The 22436-nt window shown below is 39.9% G+C and overlaps 1 protein-coding gene across 6 annotated transcripts in view; it reads left to right on the top strand.

The window, feature by feature from the left end:
- Positions 1-22436, top strand: part of LOC126771034 (WD repeat and FYVE domain-containing protein 3) — a 30375-nt gene that overhangs the window by 3793 nt on the left and 4146 nt on the right. Inside the window, exons 5-50 of one of the 6 annotated variants that reach the window (XM_050490683.1) lie at positions 319-383; positions 946-1067; positions 1218-1256; positions 2402-2603; positions 3518-3837; positions 3918-4291; positions 5889-6058; positions 6213-6380; positions 6737-6882; positions 6954-7110; positions 7499-7695; positions 7850-8008; positions 8102-8233; positions 8315-8469; positions 8631-8852; positions 9144-9293; positions 9662-9831; positions 9944-10318; positions 10918-11202; positions 11373-11953; positions 12214-12366; positions 12707-13001; positions 13087-13207; positions 13335-13507; positions 13915-14001; positions 15108-15317; positions 15605-15783; positions 15919-16097; positions 16181-16383; positions 16502-16686; positions 16955-17213; positions 17451-17596; positions 18062-18162; positions 18242-18330; positions 18445-18674; positions 18772-18877; positions 18958-19107; positions 19209-19427; positions 19502-19653; positions 19773-19900; positions 19980-20214; positions 20401-20627; positions 20706-20959; positions 21079-21330; positions 21562-21747; positions 22141-22402. In XM_050490683.1, the coding sequence (XP_050346640.1) occupies positions 319-383; positions 946-1067; positions 1218-1256; positions 2402-2603; positions 3518-3837; positions 3918-4291; positions 5889-6058; positions 6213-6380; positions 6737-6882; positions 6954-7110; positions 7499-7695; positions 7850-8008; positions 8102-8233; positions 8315-8469; positions 8631-8852; positions 9144-9293; positions 9662-9831; positions 9944-10318; positions 10918-11202; positions 11373-11953; positions 12214-12366; positions 12707-13001; positions 13087-13207; positions 13335-13507; positions 13915-14001; positions 15108-15317; positions 15605-15783; positions 15919-16097; positions 16181-16383; positions 16502-16686; positions 16955-17213; positions 17451-17596; positions 18062-18162; positions 18242-18330; positions 18445-18674; positions 18772-18877; positions 18958-19107; positions 19209-19427; positions 19502-19653; positions 19773-19900; positions 19980-20214; positions 20401-20627; positions 20706-20959; positions 21079-21330; positions 21562-21747; positions 22141-22402 (8970 nt within the window). Of the gene's footprint in view, positions 1-318; positions 384-945; positions 1068-1217; positions 1257-2401; positions 2604-3517; positions 3838-3917; positions 4292-5888; positions 6059-6212; positions 6381-6736; positions 6883-6953; positions 7111-7498; positions 7696-7849; positions 8009-8101; positions 8234-8314; positions 8470-8630; positions 8853-9143; positions 9294-9661; positions 9832-9943; positions 10319-10917; positions 11203-11372; positions 11954-12213; positions 12367-12706; positions 13002-13086; positions 13208-13334; positions 13508-13914; positions 14002-15107; positions 15318-15604; positions 15784-15918; positions 16098-16180; positions 16384-16501; positions 16687-16954; positions 17214-17450; positions 17597-18061; positions 18163-18232; positions 18331-18444; positions 18675-18771; positions 18878-18957; positions 19108-19208; positions 19428-19501; positions 19654-19772; positions 19901-19979; positions 20215-20400; positions 20628-20705; positions 20960-21078; positions 21331-21561; positions 21748-22140; positions 22403-22436 lie in introns of all 6 variants that reach the window. The other 5 variants (XM_050490682.1, XM_050490684.1, XM_050490686.1 and 2 more) reach the window with 5 other exon arrangements.

Genomic DNA, 22436 nt, shown 5'->3' with positions numbered 1-22436 from the left:
GCCTACGGGCAAACAAGCACCATCCTTTTAACAAACGATAATGAAATAACATTTGAAATGCATATAATATATCGGATGGATTGCAATACCTTATTACCCATTTATAGTAATAATAAATGTATATACAATATGTTATATAATATTATTAAGGTAAAAGACACATGCGCATGACTATTCAATTAACATCAATATTCACATTGGAGTATTTACTTCCATACTGTGCCTCACACTACATCATGCATGTTCATTTTTTTTATAAATTAAAAAATAAATGTAACACGTTTCATTGTTTTAATTACTATAACATTTCTTTTACAGATAAAGGTTGTGTAGGCCTTTGTATCGAAAACATGCAAAAGATTCCTGAGTTAACACCATTAGAGGTGATTATTTATATCTATCTATACTAAAAAATATTTCTCTTTTATATAATTCTGTTCCTTGGTGTAAAAGGCCATGTCGCGGAGTTTACGCGATAAATTATTGCATTAAATCGGAAAGAGATTTGAAATTCCGAAGTGATCACCACCGCCATTGACATTAGCGATGTAAGGTATATTAACCATCCTTTACATCGCCAATGCCCCACCAACCTTGGGAACTAAGGTGTTCCTTATGCCTGTAGCTCTCAATACTTCAAACCGGAACGCAACTATACTGCTGTGTTGAGTATTGCTGTGTTGAGCGGTAGTATATCTGATGAGTGGGTGGTACCTACCCAGACGGACTTGCACAAAGCACCAAGTTTTAGCAATAATTCACCAAAAATGTTGTAAAATTTCTATACTAATTTTAAGCAAGCTCGGAATCATGGCGTGACTTATAATGATGTAATACAAAAATAACTTAAAGCCAATGTTAATCCCCCTTAAAAAAAAGCAAATTTTCATCTAATTTTTTAATTTTTATTTTAACTTTGATAAATTTAAAAAAAATATATTTCAGGTAGTGGAAATGTTTGTAGCAGTGTTTTGTTTCTTAAAAGATTCCAGTGAAGTTAGTCAATTACTATTGGACGATTTTCGGACTTGTCAAGGATATTTATTTCTCTCGGAATTCCTCCTGAAGTAAGTATTTTTATGCACACCTATAACTTAGTTAAAAAGCATGAGTAAATTTCATAGAAGTTATTATTGCTTATACCAATTTTTTGCTTAGATTTTTTTTAATTTTTTTTTTGTATGTTCCTCTTACATTTTTCTCTGTTATTACCACAGACATGAGAGACAAGATGTACCCGATTATTTAACATCTGGGTAAGCACTGTTTAAATTTTTGTTTGTAAAAATAAAAACACTTTTATGTTATGCATGCTCATATAAAGAGGGTAGCTCAACATGTACCAGAAATTTAATTTATGTTTTATCTTTGATACATAGATTGCTAACAAATTCAACGTATACTAACGTACACAAACTCTGACAATCAGATCCAAACTTCTATGACCCGGTCGACGTTCCTTGACTCCTAAAGTATAATATAATGTTAGTATTGTATTTCTTAGTAATATTTTAATATTAACGATTACAGTTTTGAAATAAAACTCAACACTTTAAAATGTGCCCACGTGTATCGTATAGTATTAATACGAACGAAAAATCCGTCCACTTTTTTAAAATTATTTTCCATAAAAACGTGCATTGAGCTCGTTCACCTCTGCTTTTATAGATAATATATTTACGTATTAACTATTTCTATGTACATTGTATCAATATATTTATATTGACGTCACCACCTTCGGTGCAGTGTGTCTATTATATATAAGTAAGTAATGTGCGATAAGAATAGAATACCCGAAGAAGCTGCTTAAAGCCCTAATATTTACATAGTTACAAAAGCAAACTATACATAAAACTATAAATATGTATAGTAACGACAGAAAAATAGTTACTTCTGACATTTTAATACGAATTCAATACATACTGCTAAGAGCTTACGCCAGCAGTTTCAATTTAAAAAAAAAAAAAAAAACGTTGCTTTTTTTGTGCTTTAATGTGCGTAAAATTTAGCATACCTTCAGAAATACGAATATTGTATACATTTTTTTTTTTTTATAGAATAGGAAGGTGGACGAGCATATGGGCCACCTGATGGTAAGTGGTCACCAACGCTCTTAGACATTAGCATTGTAAGAAATGTCAACCATCGCTTACATATCCAATGCGCCACCAACCTTGGGAACTAAGATTTTATGTCCCTTGTGCCTGTAATTACACTGGCTCACTCACCCTTCAAACCGGAACACAACAATATCAAGTATTGCTGTTTTGCGGTAGAATATCTGATGAGTGGGTGGTACCTACCCAGACGAGCTTGCACAAAGCCCTACCACCAGTACATTTTTATATACTACTTAAAATTGATGTATTTATCTGAATATTAAATAAATATTAAAATTTAGATTGGAAGAGGAACGCGTTAGTGGGACGGAAGCACGAGCAGCTCTGAGAAATTTGGTCCTCATGATATCTTCTCTATGTGCTTGTGGATTTTCTGAACTGCGACCGACAAGGGCCAACACGGAACTGTTCCAGTTGCAAGGGTTCGTGCTACCGCAACCATCTACGCCTGGACAGGCTGTCAGAAATGTACAAGCGTTTCAGGTTAGATCACATTATATTACTTTTAGATGCCGAGATGGCCTAGTGGTGAACGAACGCGTGAATCTTAACCGATGATCGTGGGTTCAAACCCGGGCAAGCACCACTGAATTTTCATGTGCTTAATTTGTGTTTATAATTCATCTCGTGCTTGACGGTGAAGGAAAACATCGTGATGTGCATGTGTCTAATTTCATTGAAATTCTGCCACATGTGTATTCTACCAACCCGCATTGGAGCAGCGTGGTGGAATAAAGTCCAAACCTTCTCATCAAAGGGAGAGGTGCCTTAGCCCAGCAGTGGGACATTAACAGGCTGTTAATGCTACTGTATATTACTTTATATACCTATGACCTTACTAATAAGCGTTTTTTAGCAGCGTTACGTGTCGGTTTGTCTCTTTCTAAAATCAGTAATTTAGATTTGACAAAAAAGGACATTGCAAGAATTGTGTAACTATTTATCAGTAAAGGAACTAGAATTGTGTTTTAAGGTATTATATGTAGTAGTATTCAGTGCCCAGTATAAAGTATTCAGAATTTATTTTATTTTTTGTGTATGAGATATATTTATATATATGAAAGAATAACGTCTAATTCTCTTGTCTGTGGACTTATCCAAAGTCAACTTTAATTGAACAGGTTCCCTGTAATGTGCGGAACGGAGTGAGTAATGGTCTGAAAATGACGCACGTTTGTCGTGGAGGGGATGTAGGGGAACGAACGTGATTAACTCTCTGGGGCATTTCACTCGCCTCAAATTCAGTGTTGCGAGGTCTAAAAATCTAATGTACTCGATCCTGCTTACGATTGAGCACCAGTATTTATTTCTATAGAGATAATTTAATAACGTACTAAATCGAGTATGTTTTTATTTTCGGTAAATAAGGAATCTGAAAAATGTATGTTTCTTGGCAGGTGTTACAATCAGTGTTCATGAAATCCACATCACCCGCTCTCTGCTGCACGATCCTCGACGCGATATCGAGCGTGTACCACGCGGACAACGCCAACTACTTCATATTGGAGAATCAGAACACGCTCAGCCAGTTCTCAGAAAGGATACATACGAAAAATGCCGAGATACAAGAAAAGTTTTTTGAGCTTCTGGAATTTATAGTATTTCAGTTGAACTTTGTGCCGTGCAAGGAATTGATTTCACTTTCGTTGTTATTGAAAGCGAATAGATCAAGAAGTTGTAGTATATTATGCATAAAGACACTATTGAATATTTTAAAGTAAGTACAGCTTAGTTTCAATGAAAAGTTTAACATTAAATATATAAACTGCTTTTTTTTACAAAAAAATTTGCTTGCAGACACAACGTTATATTTAAAGATGTTTATCGAGAAGTTGGGATGCTGGAGGTGTTCGTGACGTGCCTTTCCCGATACGCAGTTTTCCTTAAGGACAAACAGTTGCTCGAGGAAGAGAGGTCTAAAAAGGAGACCGATAAATCGACCGATTCTCCTAAGGCCCCCGAGAGGAAAAAAAGGCAGTCAAGACAGGACTCGTTAATTAAAGATCCCAATTCGGAGGCAGAGGAAGAAGAACTCGGGGCTTTGGTGATGGAGGGGCTCACCGCTTTGTTGAATGGGAACGTGAACAACTGTAACGTGTTCCGGGACTGCGGCGGCGCCAAGTGCGTGCACGGGATGGTTGTGCACGAATCGTGCAGGAGTAAAGCTCTAGGTTTGTTCTATAATAAATAGCATTAATTATACATAGCCATTACATTATAAAGCTACGTACAAGCTACGCGTCCCTACTTATACTTGTACGCCATCTTTTTTTTAAATATTGAAGTTAATAACATAATTAAAAGTATTAATATATGTATAATTGTGTATCGAGTCAAGCTATCCGCCGGACATATGAAAATACATACCATTTACCGCACCCATACATCTTTTGTTCATGTTTTTATTCAAATAGTAACAGTAATAGCCTGTTAATGTCCCCTTGCTGGGCTAAGGCCTCCTCTCCCTTTTGAGGAGAAGGTTTGGAGTTTATTCCACCACGCTGCTCCAATGCGAGTTGGTAGAATACACATGTGGCAGAATTTCAACGAAATTTGACACATGCATGTTTCCTCACGATGTTTTCCTTCACCGTCAAGCACGAGATGAATTATAAACACAAATTAAGCACATGAAAATTCAGTGGTGCTTACCCGGGTTTGAACCCACAATCATCGGTTAAGATTCACGCGTTCTAACCACTAGGCCATCTCGGCTTTTTATTCAAATATATTTAATTATTTATTTATTAATCTCTAAAACTAACCAAGTAGTTGCAAAGTATAGGTAGTAAGAAGAAAATGCTTATTATTATTATTCTGATGAGGCTTAACACTGTGATGGATGTATAAAATAATTTATTTTTTCCATATCATATAATATTTTATTTTTATCATAGAAATGGTCACTGTTATTCATTCATTAAATAAATATATGCTATTAGGGATTTTCAGTAGATATTCTGGAGATCAATAAACATTTCATACATAGTTTACATTTTGTTATAGTTTTCGCAGCGGTCGCTTGAATAACGCTCGGACTAATAATTTTCTCTCAAAAATCAGAGACATAATAAGCGAACTGGCCTAAAGCTATAAATTAAAATAACACGATAATTCCATGTCAATCGGAGAACTTTTTACGTCAATCCGAAAAAAAAACTCGAACAAAATTATCAGTATAAACTATTATTGTGATATTTGTATTAACTATTAGTTTGATCACGTCATTTCTTCTTCTTCCTGCCCTTTCGTGGTGGGACCACGTGGGGTCGGCACATGTGTTTTCCTTCCACTTCTCTCCGTCACTCGTCATCTCAGCACTTACCCCTTTCATACACATCCTTTCTTACGCATCCATCACAATTTTCTTCGGCCTCCCCCGTCCCCTATATCCATCAACATACATACTCATCACCCTACTCAATTTTGGTGACATGCCTTTCATCCCTCCTCATCACATGTCCATGTCACTTCTTCGTCGTGACACTCTTGTCAGAGCGGTCGTGGTCGCCATGAAGTATTATGAATTATTCGGCGCAGATGTTATTCGCCTCACGAGTAAGCCTTGTGCATTCATGCAAGGGACCGCCAACAGTTGTTTTTATTTGGTCGGTCCATACCACGCTTATCTATAACTCTTCAACTTTTCAACTATTGGTGCTACTCTCAGACTTCCTCTGATATACTCGTTTCTTATCTTGTCCATTCTAGCTACACTAGCTAGCTTTTGATCACGTCATTTATGGTTAATATTTGTTTATTTCTCAGGCGTGGTGAGAGAGTTAATAGTGAGTGGTTCGGGCGAAGAAGATATGTCTGCGCTTCTGTGCGGAATGCATGCAGCGCCGAACGATGCCTTAAAACTGAAACTTCATATATTAAAAGCTTTACTGGTTTGTTTGAGAGATTCACATCGGACAAGGACTATTTTTCGAAAGGTATTTCGACCATAATTTTCTATATAAATTATCATCAAATTTCATTGAAAATAGGTTAGGTCTCTCTTAGGTTTGGTATAGGCTATTATAAATAATAATAATTATACAAGGGATTACATTTAAACGTACGTACAACTCTTGTTATTACTTCTAGGTTAGCGGATTTGTATACGTAACAAGTGTACTGGTCTCGCTGGAAGGTAAACTTAAAGGGAATGAATTGATAGATTCCGATATGCTACAATTAATACATATTGTATTCTACACTATTAGTACGGCGATGAGGTTCGAACCTGCTAACGCCAAATTTTTTCATCATGAGGTAATATATATATATTAATTTTTTTTTTCATCTATGTCTATACTAATATTATAAATAGAAAAATTGATTTTTTTTAATGTTTGTTTGTAATGGATAAACTCTAAATCTACTTAACCGATTTTAAAATTCTTTTCACTTATAGAAAGCTACATTGTCAGCCAGTGACAAAGACAAAGTATTAAAAAAAAATAGAGATGCTTGCGAATATTTCAATAATGTAACCTAAAGCATCAATTTTCTAACTATAAAAGTTATTATTGGCATAAAAAAAGATAATTGCTCAATCTGGACGAAATCGGGTAGGGCCGCTAGTGTTTATATAAAGTTCAAGAATAATCGAAGTGTTCACATTTCAGATTTGTATGACAACATTGTACGAAACAATACGACTATTGGGTTGTTTCACTGAGGATACAGAGTTACAAAATGATACAGAACCCGGCGACCCAGAACTCTACGAGGTTTTTCACGACCTTTTTACAGGAAATATATTAGAAATGACGTAAGTTATCATGGTATATTAAAACAAGATCCTATTTTAAAATATTTTGTTTGTATTTGCTTCTTTTTTAGATTACCAGATAATATACCAGTCGTTTTTGTGAACGCATGTATCGTGTTGCGGTTGCTATACGACGTTGCGCTCGATTCGTTCGACAAGCCAACGTTCTGTGGTTCGCTTAACGTAAAGTCCCCCAGCTTGACGAGGCAAAGTTCTGCCATCAATGAGGTATCATTATTATTATTATTATTATTTTTTATAGAATAGGAAGGCGGACGAGCATATGGGCCACCTGATGTCAAGTGCTCACCAACGCCTATAAACATTGGCATTGTAAGAAATGTTAACCATCGCTTACATCATCAATGCGCCAACAACCTTGGGAACTAAGATGTTATGTCCCTTGTGCCTGTAATTACACTGGCTCACTCACCTTTCAAACCGGAACACAACAATATCAAGTACTGCTGTTTTACGGTAGAATATCTGATGAGTGGGTGGTACCTACCCATACGAGCTTACACAAAGCTTTACCACCAGTAAATTGATTACAATTAAGTTCGGACTAGTGCTACTATTTGAAAATTGGTTTTATACTCTCTTTATGTTTTCGCAGGCTAAGCCAGCGGGCCGCGCCACCCCCCTCAACCTCTCGACGGCCTCCACGAGCGGGGAGGCGTGGGTCGTGCACTCGGGCGTCGTCATAGTGCTGGCGAAGCTGCTGCCCGCCCTGCCGCGCCCGCCCGAGCACGCGCCACACGCGCGCGCCATGCGGGACTACCTCGCTCACGTGCTCAAGAGTCTCGTCAGGAGGTGAGCCGGTCGGGCTATCTAAACATGAACGCCTCGCACTCGATTATTTTTCACTTTAAATTGAAATGCACAAATGAATCACTGCAACAGTCGGAGGAGCGAAAGCTAGCCGCGCGCCAGGGACCGAAGCGCTAACGAGCGTGGTGTGTTGCAGCGAGCGCAACCAGCAGGTGATGTGCGGCGCGGGGCTGGCGGGCGAGATGCTGCGCGTGTGCGGCGCGGCGCTGCGGGCCGAGCGCCACCCGCTGCACGCGCCCGCCATGTACGTGCTGGAGCGCCTCGCCGCGCACGCGCTGCGCCCCGCCGAGCTCAGGTGCGCCTCTGCTGCACGTCCTCCCGTGTCGAACCAGGCGGCCGTGGCTAATGCCGGGATGTGGTGATGACGATGATGTGCCTTTCGTTTCAGGCAATTTTTACGGATGGGGAATCCTCTCAATTGCCTGGCCCCCGAGCCGGGGCAGGTGTGGCAGTCCGGCGGACCGGTCCCTCTCACTCGAATCAAAACGCTAGTCTCGATGACGACGCCCCGGGATTACAGGTAGCTAATTAGTTTTATGTTTAAAAAAAAATGCTTATGAGGTATTTGAGTAACTTATAACTATGAATCTGCATTGATCAGGTCCCAAAATTCGTGCACTCAGCCCCCATTCGTCGAGTTCGATATGTCTGCAGAAGGATTCGGTTGCTTATATTTACCTAGCATTGCTCCTCAATCGGCCAACTTGAATGCGCTCGGAACTCAAGATAATACCACTCTTGGTGGAATTGGCTCTGGTAAGATACTTACAAGTTTAATTTAATTAATTTCATCTTTTGATATAAAATAATCAAGAAACAGCCTATTCGATTATTTATATCCTTAAAAATATCGTAAATAAAAAATTGAATACTTTGTGAAATGTAGTAATATCTGTTATATTTTAATTACTTTGTAGGAGACAGAGTATTTCCACCTCAAACAGGATTGACGTATTCGACATGGATATGCGTGGAGAAATACTCCGATCCACGCACCGACCCTCACTGCGTGAGACTATTAACACTAGTTCGGAACATCAACAACAGTCGGGACGAACACCTTGTATGTCTCACCGTAGTACTGTCTGCAAGGGATAAGGCAATAATTGTATCGACACAGGAGACCTTAGTTCCACAAAGTAAGTTACTACAAAGTTTCGTTTATGAATATTTTTTAAAGAAAATGTATAGAAATTATAACTACTCGCACCTATGCCTATTTACTAAAAATTATACATGCAATCACAACATAATACTGAAATATTCCATTCATTTTGAAGATTATTGATAAAATGTAAATAAAATAAAAAATTTGAGTATGTGATAGTAATAATTCAGTCTATATAATAATTTATTGCGGGTTATTTATATAATACCATTTTCTGTTCGTTCGGACGGTGCAATAAATATTCTATTTGCATATTTTGGAGACGTAGGGGAGTGGGAGCCGGACGGCGTCGGCGAGAGCGGCGCGCGCGTGTGGTGCCCCGACCTGCAGCACGAGGGTCAGTGGCACCATCTCGCACTGCTCTTCAACAGGGCCGTGCTCAAGAACTCCTCCTTCTCGCTCTATCTCGATGGTACGTAGCCGACGACTTCCGACGAAATAATATGTCTTAAGGTGACGTCCCATAGTGCTTAATGCTTTGGATTATTCACGCATGGCCAATGATCAAGCTTCGCCTGTATCACTTTTGAAATTCGAGGCCACTTTGTAATTTTAAAATGCAAAGTGATAGAAAACGTATCACAGCAGGGCTCCTGTGGTAATATTTACGGATGACCTCGGATCGCGGCGCACGGCCTTACTTTACCTTTAGCCAGACACCGTACCTTTCATCTAAACGTCGCGCGGCGGATTCGACGCTCCGCAACGAAAACGCTGGCGGTTAAAGTCGTTGCATCTCAGTAGAATACACGTTAGGATAAACGATGTTTCCATCGCCAGGACAACACATGCACTCGGGCAAGCTGCACTACGTGAGCGCGAACCCGGGCGGCGGCGCGGCCACGCTGTCGGGCGCGTCCAGCGTGTACTGCGTGCTGGGCACGCCGCCGCAGTGGCGCCGCTACTCGCGCCTCGTGTGGCGCCAGGGGCCCGCGCTGCTGCTGGAGGACGTGAGTGGACTACGTAGCCGATTACATATACATATACTGCACATGTCGCATAGCAAATATCGACGTTTGTGTACCCAGTCATTATAATCTCTTTAAATCATTCTCATTGAAGGTACTCTCCGCGCAAACTATTTCAATAATATATCAGCTCGGGCCACACTACGTCGGGACTTTACAAGCGCCGTTAGCACCTGGACCGAACCAGGAGCCCCTAACGCCTTTGATTGCTGAGGAAAAAGTTGTTTTTGGTATAAACGCTCGTGCGATCTCCCAACTTACTCTTGCTAAGATACGCAAGGTTTACAGCAAAAACGATAATAAGGCTATAGCGAAACAACTAGGCATGTCGTCGCACGAGAACGCGACGCCCATACGAATATTGCACAATTCTGCAGGACATCTAATGGGGCCCGCTCGATGCTTAGGTGGAACGGTGGTTGGATATCTGGGAGTGAGAGTGTTCAGCCCGAAGCCAGCGGCTATCATGGTAAGTCGATTTCCGTAATCCGTAACAGCCTGTGAATGTCCCACTGCTGGGCTAAAGGCCTCCTCTCCTCTTTTTGAGGAGAAGGTTTGGAGCTTATTCCACCACGCTGCTCCAATGCGGATTGGTAGAATTCACATGTGGCAGAATTTCAGTGAAATTAGACACATGCAGGTTTCCTCACGATGTTTTCCTTCACCGTAAAGCACAAGATGAATTATAATCACAAATTAAGCACATGAAAATTCAGTGGTGCTTGCCCGGGTTTGAACCCACGATCATCGGTTAAGATTCACGCGTTCTTACCACTGGTAAGAACGCGTGAAGTCGATTTCATTAATACTTTACTTCAATGTTAAAAAATATCATATAATGTAAGGTATTCATAATTCTATATAAAAGTATTACATTTCTTATTGATCGAATATGATCTACGGTAAGACCTGGTTCCATATCCTTGTCTATTATCGTGTTAATGATTCTTACAATGTATTAAAAATAGTCAAATATTTTATATTATACAACACAAGTTTTAACATAACGTTATAACAATAAAAAACAACAGAAAAATATAATCTAAACTACAATGGTGGTTTTTGCAGATAGATACAGTAGGCGGATGTTCAGTATTACTCGGGCTGATAGCCATGGCGCAAGATGTTGAGTGTTTGTACGCCGGCGTTAAGGCTCTCGTGTGCGTAGTACGTTCTAACAAGGCGGCTCAAGCAGAAATGGACCGAAGAAAAGGCTACCAAACACTGGCAATGCTGTTGAAGAAAAAGAAACCATTACTTAACTCGCACATCTTGCATTTAATATTCGGCCTAGTTGGCACAGTCGATAGCCAAAAGGAAACTTCATCGATTCCAAATTTAACCGCATTCCAGGTAAGATAAACTAAATTAAACATATATGTATGGGGAATAAACTTTTTTATTTCTTAATTCAATCTCATCATATCAAATAATTTTTCTATACTCTTATGTTACCGATTTCAATAATATTAATATTTGTATTTGCAATATGTAGTTATATTAGTTAATTATAATGTTTTTAGGATCTAATATGCGATCTTGAAGTATGGTTGAACGCACCAGGTGGTCTTATAAAATCCCTTCTAGAACATTTATTTGAACTAGCGACAGAGACAGCGCACAGAACGCACAATTTACGCACAATGAGAGAACTGCAATTAGTACCTAAACTACTTTACATCGTAAACGATATAAGGGTCGCCAGCACAAAAAATGTTCTCATTCAGCTATTAGCAAACCTATTAGGAGGTCAGCCGCGACCCAGCGATCTCCTTTGCCTCGGACAGTTTTTGGCATATACCCTACCACTTCCTTCTCAATCGGAACAAGGAGTTGTTGTCAAAGAAGGGGAGTCTGACAAGGAATGTGAAGGCGAAATAATTCTTCTAAGGAATAAGTGCCTATGCTTTATACATTGTCTGGTTATAATGAACAGAAATGTAGAAAGTACAATTATATGTGAGGAAGTATCTAGAGTACTCGGAACCGACTGGCTGCTGAGTTTTATGCAGGAGAACGTTCATCCGAGCACAGTTTTGTTGGCCTTGAAAATATTAGTGGTTCTCTGTTCAGGCCAAGGACAGCAGTCGCCTATAATGCAAAGGTACATTCGCTGTCACGTGTCACGTCAATGTATTTACGTTATTCACAAACTGAGTAATTTTTCCTTCTTAATCTTCTGTCGATTTTCTATTATATTTATTTTGTTTCAAAATAATGAAATAAAAAGACATATATTATTTTAGTTTTATATTATTCTAACAAAATAATAAATTTCAACTTACCTAATTATATAAAATGTATTATGTAAATAGAAGTGTGGTATGCTAACATTTACTGACAGTTCCACTGTGTGCCGGCCAGGTTCCGCGAGAGTGCTGGCACGGGCGGCTGGTTGCGCCACACGGAGCTCGTGGCGACGCAGCAGACGGGCGTGGTGCTGACCGCCGCCGTACACTCGCACTCGCACCTGCACACTCAGCTACTCTACACCTCCGGGTTCACGCTGCTCGCCTGGTAAGGCATTGCGAGCTCACATTAAATACTATATTTTAATCTGTTCTACTTTTGCCAAGTGTCACTATTGAAGCAAATATAATAGGTTCTAACTAAAAATATTTGTCCTTCAATAATGTTTTTAATGAAGGGAATTTAATTTTATATGGATTTTGTTGTTGGTTTTTTTAATGTACTTACGTATGTAATGTAATGTGTGTGTTTTAGTAAGTATACCCTGAAATAAACACATACTACTTGATGTTCATCCATTATAAATATGTACATGTTAGATTAAACCTATACGATGTACATATTCAGTATTTACGAGTTTATACATAATTCGTTAATTCGTTTGTAGGTTATCCCTGTTCCATTTACAAATTCCGGAGCTATACTACCTTCTGTTCGGGCTCGCCCTCGGGCAGCCGATGCACCACCTGGGCACAGACAGGGCGGTGTCCGTGGAGCGCGTGTGGGGGGCGGCGTGGGGCAGCGCCGTGCCCTCGCGGCAGTCGTCCGCCGCCGTGGCCGCCAGGATCACGCTCTGCCCCGAGGCCGTGGTCATACTGCTGGCCACCGTGAGGGCGCTGATACACGCGGAGCCCGACTCGCTGCCGGATTGGCTCGGCGACCATCCCGTTGCCATAATACAAGTACGACTCGTTTTTACTGCCATATACTGATATATATTGATGCCATTTACTAATACATAGTGCTCACGGGTCTCTCTGTTTTTAGGTTTTATTCTCGTTCTATAATACTCTGCCCGATTTCGTGTCATTAATGATGAGCGCTGAAGTTCTCACCGCATTGGCGTCCACTCTCTTTCCTCCGAATACTAAAGACGACATTCACATGCGTAAGTTTCACGAAGTCACTTTATGCGTTACTTTTTTTTTCAAATTTAAAATAACTAAACTTCACAAGGAATCACCTAGTCTAATTAATGTCGAGCTTTCTAATTTCGTTTTTAAAAATGATCCTAGCGATCTGCGAGAGCGGCGACAGTTCCGGCGCCTCGACACCGGGAGCGGAGGAGGCGGGCGCGGGGGCGGGCGCGGCGCTGACGCAGCACGCCGCCAGACAGGTTGTCATGGACTTCCTGCGCGTGATCGTCCTCGACTCGCTCCCCCTCGGAGTCTCCGCTAAAGCCGCTCCGGTGAGACCCATACTTTCGTGTCAGCAACGCAAAACAGAACAGTATTGTCGATTAATCCCTCGGTGTCTCTAAACTAACGTTAAATGGTCGTGAAATGAGGTGATCGTTAAAAAGAAAGAAAAGACTCATTTTAATTTATAACATGTTTATTTGAGTATCTCTGTAAATTTACAAAATTGTTGTGTATATTTAAGCATTCATAAAATATAATTATCACTAATGTTTAACGGCTTAACATCTATGATGTAAAGATATGACGCATGGGCGACTATACAAAAGGTTGATTTAGTTAAATCTTCCAGTAGCGTGTTATCAATACAGAGTAATGTTTTTAATTAACTCGGCATGTGCTAATAGAAAAGATGCAGCGCCAAACTAACAGCTACAGCAAGTGATGTTGTTTCTAGAGCGCGTCCTCTGACCCCGTGGCTCCGTCAATGTTTTGTACGCCATGTAGCCCCTGCTCAGCCCCACCAAGATCTTTCTTTTATAGCGTAAATATGCGGATATTAGACTATATTGTTTATCCTGTAACATACCTGTTCTATACTAACGCTTTATTAACGCTTATCTTTAAATCTTTTACAAATTTATCATGTGCATAGTGTCTTATATTTTATAATAGCTAACTGGAGCTGGTGAGCAAAATTTCTACATATTCTGCTCATGTCGCAGACTTCTTAATAGCGATAATTACGTCATAAAAACATTGAGGATAGCATCTGCTACAACAGTAGAGCTGCATTGATGTTTACATTACTTATAAAACAAAATATAAACGATAATATGACGAAATTACTCGTGACAAGACACAATACACAAGTCAAGTTAAATTTACTTCTAGCAATCGCTAAAAGCAATTACAAAAACGTATTTTAAATATTCGAATTTTACGTCTATCTTCGAAATATTCGTAATATTAGCTACAGCTAAATATCAGTGAGCTGTCGGCCATTTTTTTTTAGGGAATTATGACGTATGGAATGGACTCAACTAAAATCATGAGCAAAATTTGCTGCGTATATAGCGGCATATACAAAAGCATAGTTTAGTACCTTTTTTAGATTTGAATAAAAATAAAAAACGCAGCGACCGACTCATTAATTAACCAGACCAAATCGATTCATATTGATCTGAACTTTAATAGCTATCGTTATGAATAATGCCCAAATCGTATATCGAAATACTCATCAGCTCACTAAACAATAAAAAAAAAAACAAATAAATAAAGTCGTTCGCAAAATTTAAAGTAATAATTAATTAAAAACAATAACCACATTACAATATAATGAGTATTGTAAAATGTATTTTAACTATTTCTTTGATTAATATTAATTTTATATCATTACCCGTTTAACTAAAATAATATAATTTTCATCGCATTTCATTTTCACTTCACAACAGTATAAGTAATACACAAAGAAAATTTTTACTTCTAAGATCAAGTATATTATTTTTTCTTATTGTATATATAAAATTAAAACAATCTTAAAATGAATGTCAAAATCGGACTAACATGCACGCCTAGCATTCTAAATGACTAATTCTAATCCCATAAAAGTTATTTCAATATTAGTAATGCTTGTATCGTTAATTTTAGGTCATAGATTTAGTTCTGGACGCATCGCCAGCGAACTCGACGAGTCAGCAACAGATCGAATATCAAACCGAAGTTTTAACAACAATAATGGAAAATTTATTAAATACTGAACTTTTTGGCTCCGAATCCAATATCTCCAATGTCTGTTATTTAGCCGCGCGACTTGTTGATAAATTGTGGCAAGGACAACTATCGAGGGATCCACACGAGGTTAACCATTTATATATATTGTCAATTAAATTATATACACTTTTATATATAGTTTAATTAATAAAAATATTGAAAGCGTTAATAGTGCAATGGTTTACGGACCAGCAATGTAAAAGTCGCTGGTTCGTTCTTCTCGGGCTATTGTTGTCTCCACTCCTGACATAAGCTTAATTACAGGGGTAAAAAGGTATATTAGTAATTTCCTTACAACGGATTTATTGCTTAATTTAGTTCAAAAAATATATTGACATTTAGAACTTTTACTTATTGCAAAGTTTCTGTTGCAGGTATTTGATTTTTTAGTAAAATTACTGACTCAAGCCAAGAAAAAGTCGTCAGTTATATCACTGGAAGGATTACATCACTGTCTGAATAGAACTATATTGTTTTTGCTGTCACGATCTACAGATTCCATAGCCGACCAAATGTCTGTGCTAGAAGCATTGCACAAACTCACAACAAACAGGTATTTAAATAGCGGCAATAGTTCGATAAAAACAGCTACAAAGCCAATCCAATAGGCAGAATAGGGCTTTTATATTTGCATATAATGATTAAATAAAGAAATATATGAAGTTCTTTACTCTTATGACATTGCCAGGTTGCTGATATTCGGAGCCGGAAACCACGAGTTGGAATTCATAGGATGCCTAACATATTGCTTACTTCAATTGAACGCGAATATGAAGATCGCGCTCGAGTCACACATGCGGACGACGTGGCACGTCAACCCCAGCGGGGATCTCGAGTCCAGAGACGACAGGCTGACGGCGCACCAAGGTAACGACCACTAGTGTGCGTGTACACTACTACAGCGACGACAACGTAAGGCAGGCGACGCAGTGACTCCCTACTCGCGGCAGGTCGCAACCTGATGGCGGGCGCGGCGCGGCGCGTGTGGGAGGAGCTGTACGCGTGCAAGAAGCCCGCCATCGAGGAGGTGTTCAAGGCGTCGCTGGCGCCGCCCGCCGCCGCCGCGCGCGCGCCCGACCTGGGCCTGGCGCGCGAGCAGCTGGCCGACTGCGCGCACCGCCTGTGGCTCGCCTACATCGACAGCGAGCGCAAGGTACGCGCGCCGCTCGACTGACGGACGCATTCCAAATCTTTAAATTAGTGTGCTTTTTTATATACCTTCGCATTTGTGATAAATTTCTTCGCATTAATATAAACATTTGTCGTTGCAGGCGGTGTATCGAGTTCCATGGGAGCTCCATAATCAAATTCAATCGAAAATTCAGAAAGTGACCGGCGGTTTGACCCGTTTGGCATCTAGAACAAAAGTAAAAAAGGAGGACTCCGCCAAACAGAGGACTCATCTACCGCGAGAACACGCTCTGGCTTATATGCAAGATCATGTGCAGCTAGTGAGGTTAGTAACTTAGATAACATCATTTATAAGCGATTCCAATGGTAGGAGATTAAAGGTAAATTGGCTTCAACAAAACATTGAAACATTCAATTGGATGGTCGAGATAAATATCTATACACCTCTTATCTATTCATCTCTTGGAATATAGAATAAACGTTTGGATTCAACATACCGTGTAAATGATATAAAAGTAGTATTTTAAGACAAATGGCAAGCTTAATCGGCTAGATAGCGCTCGGCTGGGAGATGACGTGTGTGGGTCGCGCAGACAGGCGTGGGGCGCGGCGCTGGCGGCGAGCGCCAACACGGCGGCGCACACGACGCGCTACGTGCAGGCGGAGTGGGGCGGCGCGTGGCGCGAGCTGACCCGCGAGCGCGGCCTGTGGGGCCCGCCGCGCGCGCCGCCGCTCGACAAGTGGGCGCTGCACTGCACCGAGGGCCCGTGCCGCATGCGCAAGCAGCTGCGCCGCAACCTCGCCTTCTACACGCACTACCCGCACCGCCCGCAGCTCGAGGGCAGCGACAACGTGAGTTGCCTTTCGTTTCCGTACTAACTTCTGGATTAGGTCTAATCATCTAGTAGGTAGCGTGTGCAGCTCCAGATTGTCTAACTAATTTTTTTTTTTTCATTTACAATTTATTTGGTCACACCATTGTGCCTTATTATTGTGCGTACGTCCTTTTACCTTTTGATTATTTGTCGTGTCCTTATTCGGTCGTAGACTTTCATTTTGTATATAATATTTACTATATTACTCATACAGAAACAATTAAAGTACAAAGTCGCGCAAAGTCGAGACAGTAAGGAATACTACAGGATATATCAACAATCGCGTGGGTCGACCAACGTCGGCGAAACAGATGGTATAGAACCGACTGAACCGCAAGCTTTTGAAGAAGAAATACCGAGGTACATACAAATTATATGTAATTATTACCATACTTCTGGTTCAATCTGAACTTTGCCACATGTTGTTGTGTAATAGTATATCAATTTTGTTGCAAGTCAAATATAAAACATTATAAAATACAACAATCATTAAAAATATAAACGAAACAAAATCACCGTCTTTTGTGCTTATAACACAATATTAGAGAAATAATAAAGTTATTTATGTGGAATAATAATAATTAGTCCTTTCGTAATATAGTAACTTAAATAAAAGACCAATAACAAACATTAAAAAGATAATTCGAAAAAACAAATCTAGCCTCCGTTTTGCTGTCTACAGTACAGTTCTCGTTTCGGAGAACACACTAAAACCAACAATTATTTACCCTGTTTCGGCCTTCTCATCGCATAATGCAATACTTTGACGCCGACTGTACTGCGTCTATATAAATACGAAAATTGATTAAAATATCAATATTACAGTAATAAAGACTCATCAATTGAAGTAACAAACGACGAGGGCTCACCGTCGGATCTAGTCAGCAGTGGAGTTGTGAGCCGAGGAACGAATCAATCATCAGAAGGTTTTACAACATTTTACGACCTAATTTTGGCACGTTATAATATAAATTACAAGCATCTCTATTATTGCAGCAAATGAAGACGGACCCGACGCGGAAGATGAGGATGAGCCGCAGCCCCCACCGCCCGATAATCAAACACTATTGAGGCTATTGGAGCACCACGAGAAGGTACTTAAAAACAACTTGCGTGTATTAAATCAACAAATCTTTAAAATTATCGTTTTCATGTTGTATACGTGCAAATAATTTATGAATAAAATACAATTTTCTCCTAATTTTTAGATTACTCACATGTTCCGCTGCGCTCGTATTCAAGGCCTGGACACGACAGAGGGGCTTTTGCTTTTCGGACGCGAACACTGCTACGTTATAGATGGATTCACTCTCCTTAAGAATAGGGAAATCCGCGATTTAGACAGTTGCCCAGACGATTATGACCCTATTTTACCTAGTCAGGGTATACAGAGGAGCAATCAGAGACAATGTTCGAAGTTTTTGTATGAAGATATAAGGTACGTGAGGGAAACCTACAATTCCAATTTTACAATAATATTTAATCTTATCATATGAATTGTCATTTTAAAATATATTCTCGTGTTTTATTATTAGGGAGGTTCATAAAAGGAGGTATTTACTGCAACCTATAGCGTTAGAAGTTTTTTCTAGCGATGGAAGAAATTATTTGCTAGCGTTTCCACGAAAAGTGCGAAATAAGGTAACTATCAATTTGTTTTTACTTTTTGCTCTTTTATTTTAGTTTTATTTAAGAAAATTTAATATTGTTTTATATTTTAGGTGTACAGTCGTTTTACGGCGCTCGCCACAGGCATGGCGGACAGCGCGGCCGGATCGGTGGCGGGGCAGAAGCGGGGCGTGGCGGTGGAGCAGCCGGCGGGCCTGCTGGCCACGCTCATCGGAGACACTTCCGTCACGCAGCGGTGGCTGGTGCGTCAATCGTTTTATTATTAATAATATATCGAATTGTATAACCGAAAACCCATATTATTTGCTTGTTATTTATTAATGACATTAACAACATTTTTCAGAGAGGAGAAATATCTAATTTCCAATATCTCATGCATCTCAACACACTGGCCGGTCGATCGTATAATGATCTCATGCAATATCCAGTTTTCCCATGGATTTTGGCCGACTACGATTCTTTGGAACTAGACTTGACACACCCAGCGACTTTCAGAGACCTAGCCAAGCCAATGGGAGCACAGAGTTCAGATAGGTTGGAGCAATTTAGAAAGAGATATAAGGTTAGTAACAAAAGGATAAAAAATATAAAAATTTAAAAAAAATGCATAAATTCACTTATTTGTATATTTCGCAGGAATGGGATGACCCTCACGGTGAAACACCGCCTTATCACTACGGAACCCACTATTCATCAGCTATGATAGTATGTTCTTATCTCGTGCGTATGGAGCCGTTCACACAACATTTCCTAAGACTTCAAGGCGGGCATTTTGATCTAGCAGATAGGTATGAAGTATAAGAACATTTAAATTTTAGTAAAAGTAATGTTATTTGCTTATAGATCTAAAGTTGTGCCATTTATAATATTATTACTCTATATGTATAATTTCGTAATCTTATTGCAGAATGTTTCACTCGATTAAAGAAGCATGGAATTCTGCATCACGCCACAACATGGCCGACGTTAAGGAATTAATACCGGAGTTTTTTTACTTACCCGAATTTCTAGTTAATTCCAACAATTTCGATTTAGGTACTCTTTTGAGACTATACTTAGATTAATTTGACTGAAATGGAAAAAGTATATTATATTTCTTTTTTTTAATATTTAGGATGCAAGCAGTCGGGAGTAGCCTTAGGCGACGTCGTCTTGCCTCCCTGGGCCAAGGACGATCCTCGTGAATTTATCCGCATGCACCGAGCAGCCCTGGAATCTGACTACGTGTCTCACAGATTGCATCATTGGATTGATCTCGTTTTTGGATACAAGCAGCAAGGACAAGCCGCGGTGGAAGCTTCTAACGTCTTCCATCACTTATTCTATGAAGGAAATGTCGATATATACAAGTAAGTGGCCAAATGTTTTCAAGTCTATCCAATAAATAATCTTTGTTTTGTTAAAAAAAATCTCTTAAAACAATGTATCGTATAAGGTATATATCATACTCTTAGCAGTTTTAACACATTTATATTGTTTGTGTTTTAATAAAGTGATAAAGCAGAAAATAATTTTTAATTATTATTATGTTCTAGCATTGATGATCCTCTTAAGAAGAATGCGACGATAGGTTTCATAAATAATTTTGGACAAATTCCGAAGCAGTTATTCAAAAAAGCCCACCCTAGTAAAAAAATGTCGCAAAGAAGTTCAACTATTTTGGATCCCAATAACATTATGCCATCTCAAGGCATAACACCTCCGGAAAAATTATTCTTTCATAATTTGGAGAATTTAAGACCATCTTTGCAACCCGTAAAAGGTATTGTTTAATGTAATTTTAATTTTGTTTTGTTGCCTTATTTTATAATCAAATTCTAATTGTAACTAATATTTACAGAAGTAAAAGGTCCTGTCGGGCAAATACTCTATACGGACAAAGCGATTTTGGCTGTGGAACAGAACAAAGTGTTGATGCCTCCATCTTATAATAAATATGTGGCGTGGGGCTTCGCGGATCATTCTCTACGGATCGGAAATTACGATAACGATAAAACAGTTTTTGTGTGTGAAACTGTGGCGCAATCTTGCGGGGAAATCGTGACGTGCGTGTGCCTCTCCGACAAGACCATTGTGACGGCCGGCACGAGTACGGTAAGCTTCAATATTTTTCCAACCGTATCGAGATAGTTCACCCAACTCGTTACCTGTATATTGTATTGCACGGGGATGTAAACATCGCTAACCGTGCTACGTACACGCGCGTCCGGCAGGTGGTGACCGTGTGGCAGTACTGGGCGCGCCGGCGGCGGCTGGCCGTGAAGACGTGCCTGTACGGGCACGAGGAGGCCGTGACGTGCCTGGCCGCCAGCGCCGCCTACAACCTGGTGGTGAGCGGCAGTCGCGACGGCCAGCTCATCGTGTGGGACGTGGAGCGCGGTGCCTTCGTGCGCCAACTCGTGCCGTCGCAGGCCGCGCCCACGCCGCCGCCGCCCGTGTCCGCGCTCGCCATCGACGACCTCACCGTGAGCTCCTCATTCACCACACCATCACGACCACTGTCGACGACTATTTGCCATTTCCTCCTTTATCAATTATATCCAGGTACCATCTGATGTTACCAGGTTATGGCAGCGGACACATCAACAGATTGTATAAGTTTTCCTCTTTCGTAGTTTTCAATTTCTTAAGTTAAGCGATAAACTCAATTTATCTTTAGTCACATAAACGTAACAGTCGGTTATGTGTGTCGCCAGGGCGACATAGCCACGTGCAGCGGCAGCTGGCTGCACGTGTGGTCCATCAACGGCTCGCTGCTGGGCGCCGTGGACACGGGCGGCGGGGAGCGCGCGCCGCAGGTGCTGTGCGTGGCCTTCAGTCAGACGCGGGAGTGGGACCCGCTCAACGTCGTCATCACCGGCTCCACGGACGGCGTCGTCAGGGTACGAGACTTACAAGATAACTATTGTATAGAATATCATGTGTAACCTATTCGATTATTATTATTATTAATGACATAGGCAATAAAAGTGATAAATAAACAACTTATACGTTTAATAGACACGACATTATTGGTCAAGATCTAAAATAAACTATGAAATTCATTGTAGATTCGTAAAAAAAATGGTGCTTAAAAAATTTGTTATTGGAAATAGTGTGCATAAAAAAGCAGATCTTTTAGCAGATTTTTTTTTTTCTCTATTCCTTCTTCAATTGCCATCCATCTTATTGTGCATGTATTGTTTTGCTGTTTTATTACTTCTATTAATAAAGACAAGATCATTACTTTTCTTAAAATTCAGGTTTTTTTTTTAATAATACAAATATTTCCATAGATGTGGTCTATAGACTACCTCGCAAAAACTGTAGACGACGAAGCGAGGAGTACAGACGTGGATAGCACTGAGGACCAACCGAGTTTCATTAATAAAGAAAGTGTGATCCAAAATTCCTTGCAAGATACCGAGGAGGCGAAGTCTGAAAGTGAAGTGAAATCTGATATAAAGACTGAAGATATTGAACCATGCGAACGGGAAGCCGCTATTAAACGAGTTGAGGCATTAGTTAAACAGATGAGCTTGTCCCAAGATCGTGAAGGTAAATGATTATCCTTTAAACGTTTGTAATTATT

The sequence above is a fragment of the Nymphalis io genome, chromosome 10, assembly GCF_905147045.1.
Source record: "Nymphalis io chromosome 10, ilAglIoxx1.1, whole genome shotgun sequence".
NCBI classification, from domain to species: domain Eukaryota; kingdom Metazoa; phylum Arthropoda; class Insecta; order Lepidoptera; family Nymphalidae; genus Nymphalis; species Nymphalis io.
The sequence above is the reverse complement of the archived record's forward strand: the minus strand, read 5'-3'. Positions and strand labels throughout refer to the sequence as shown.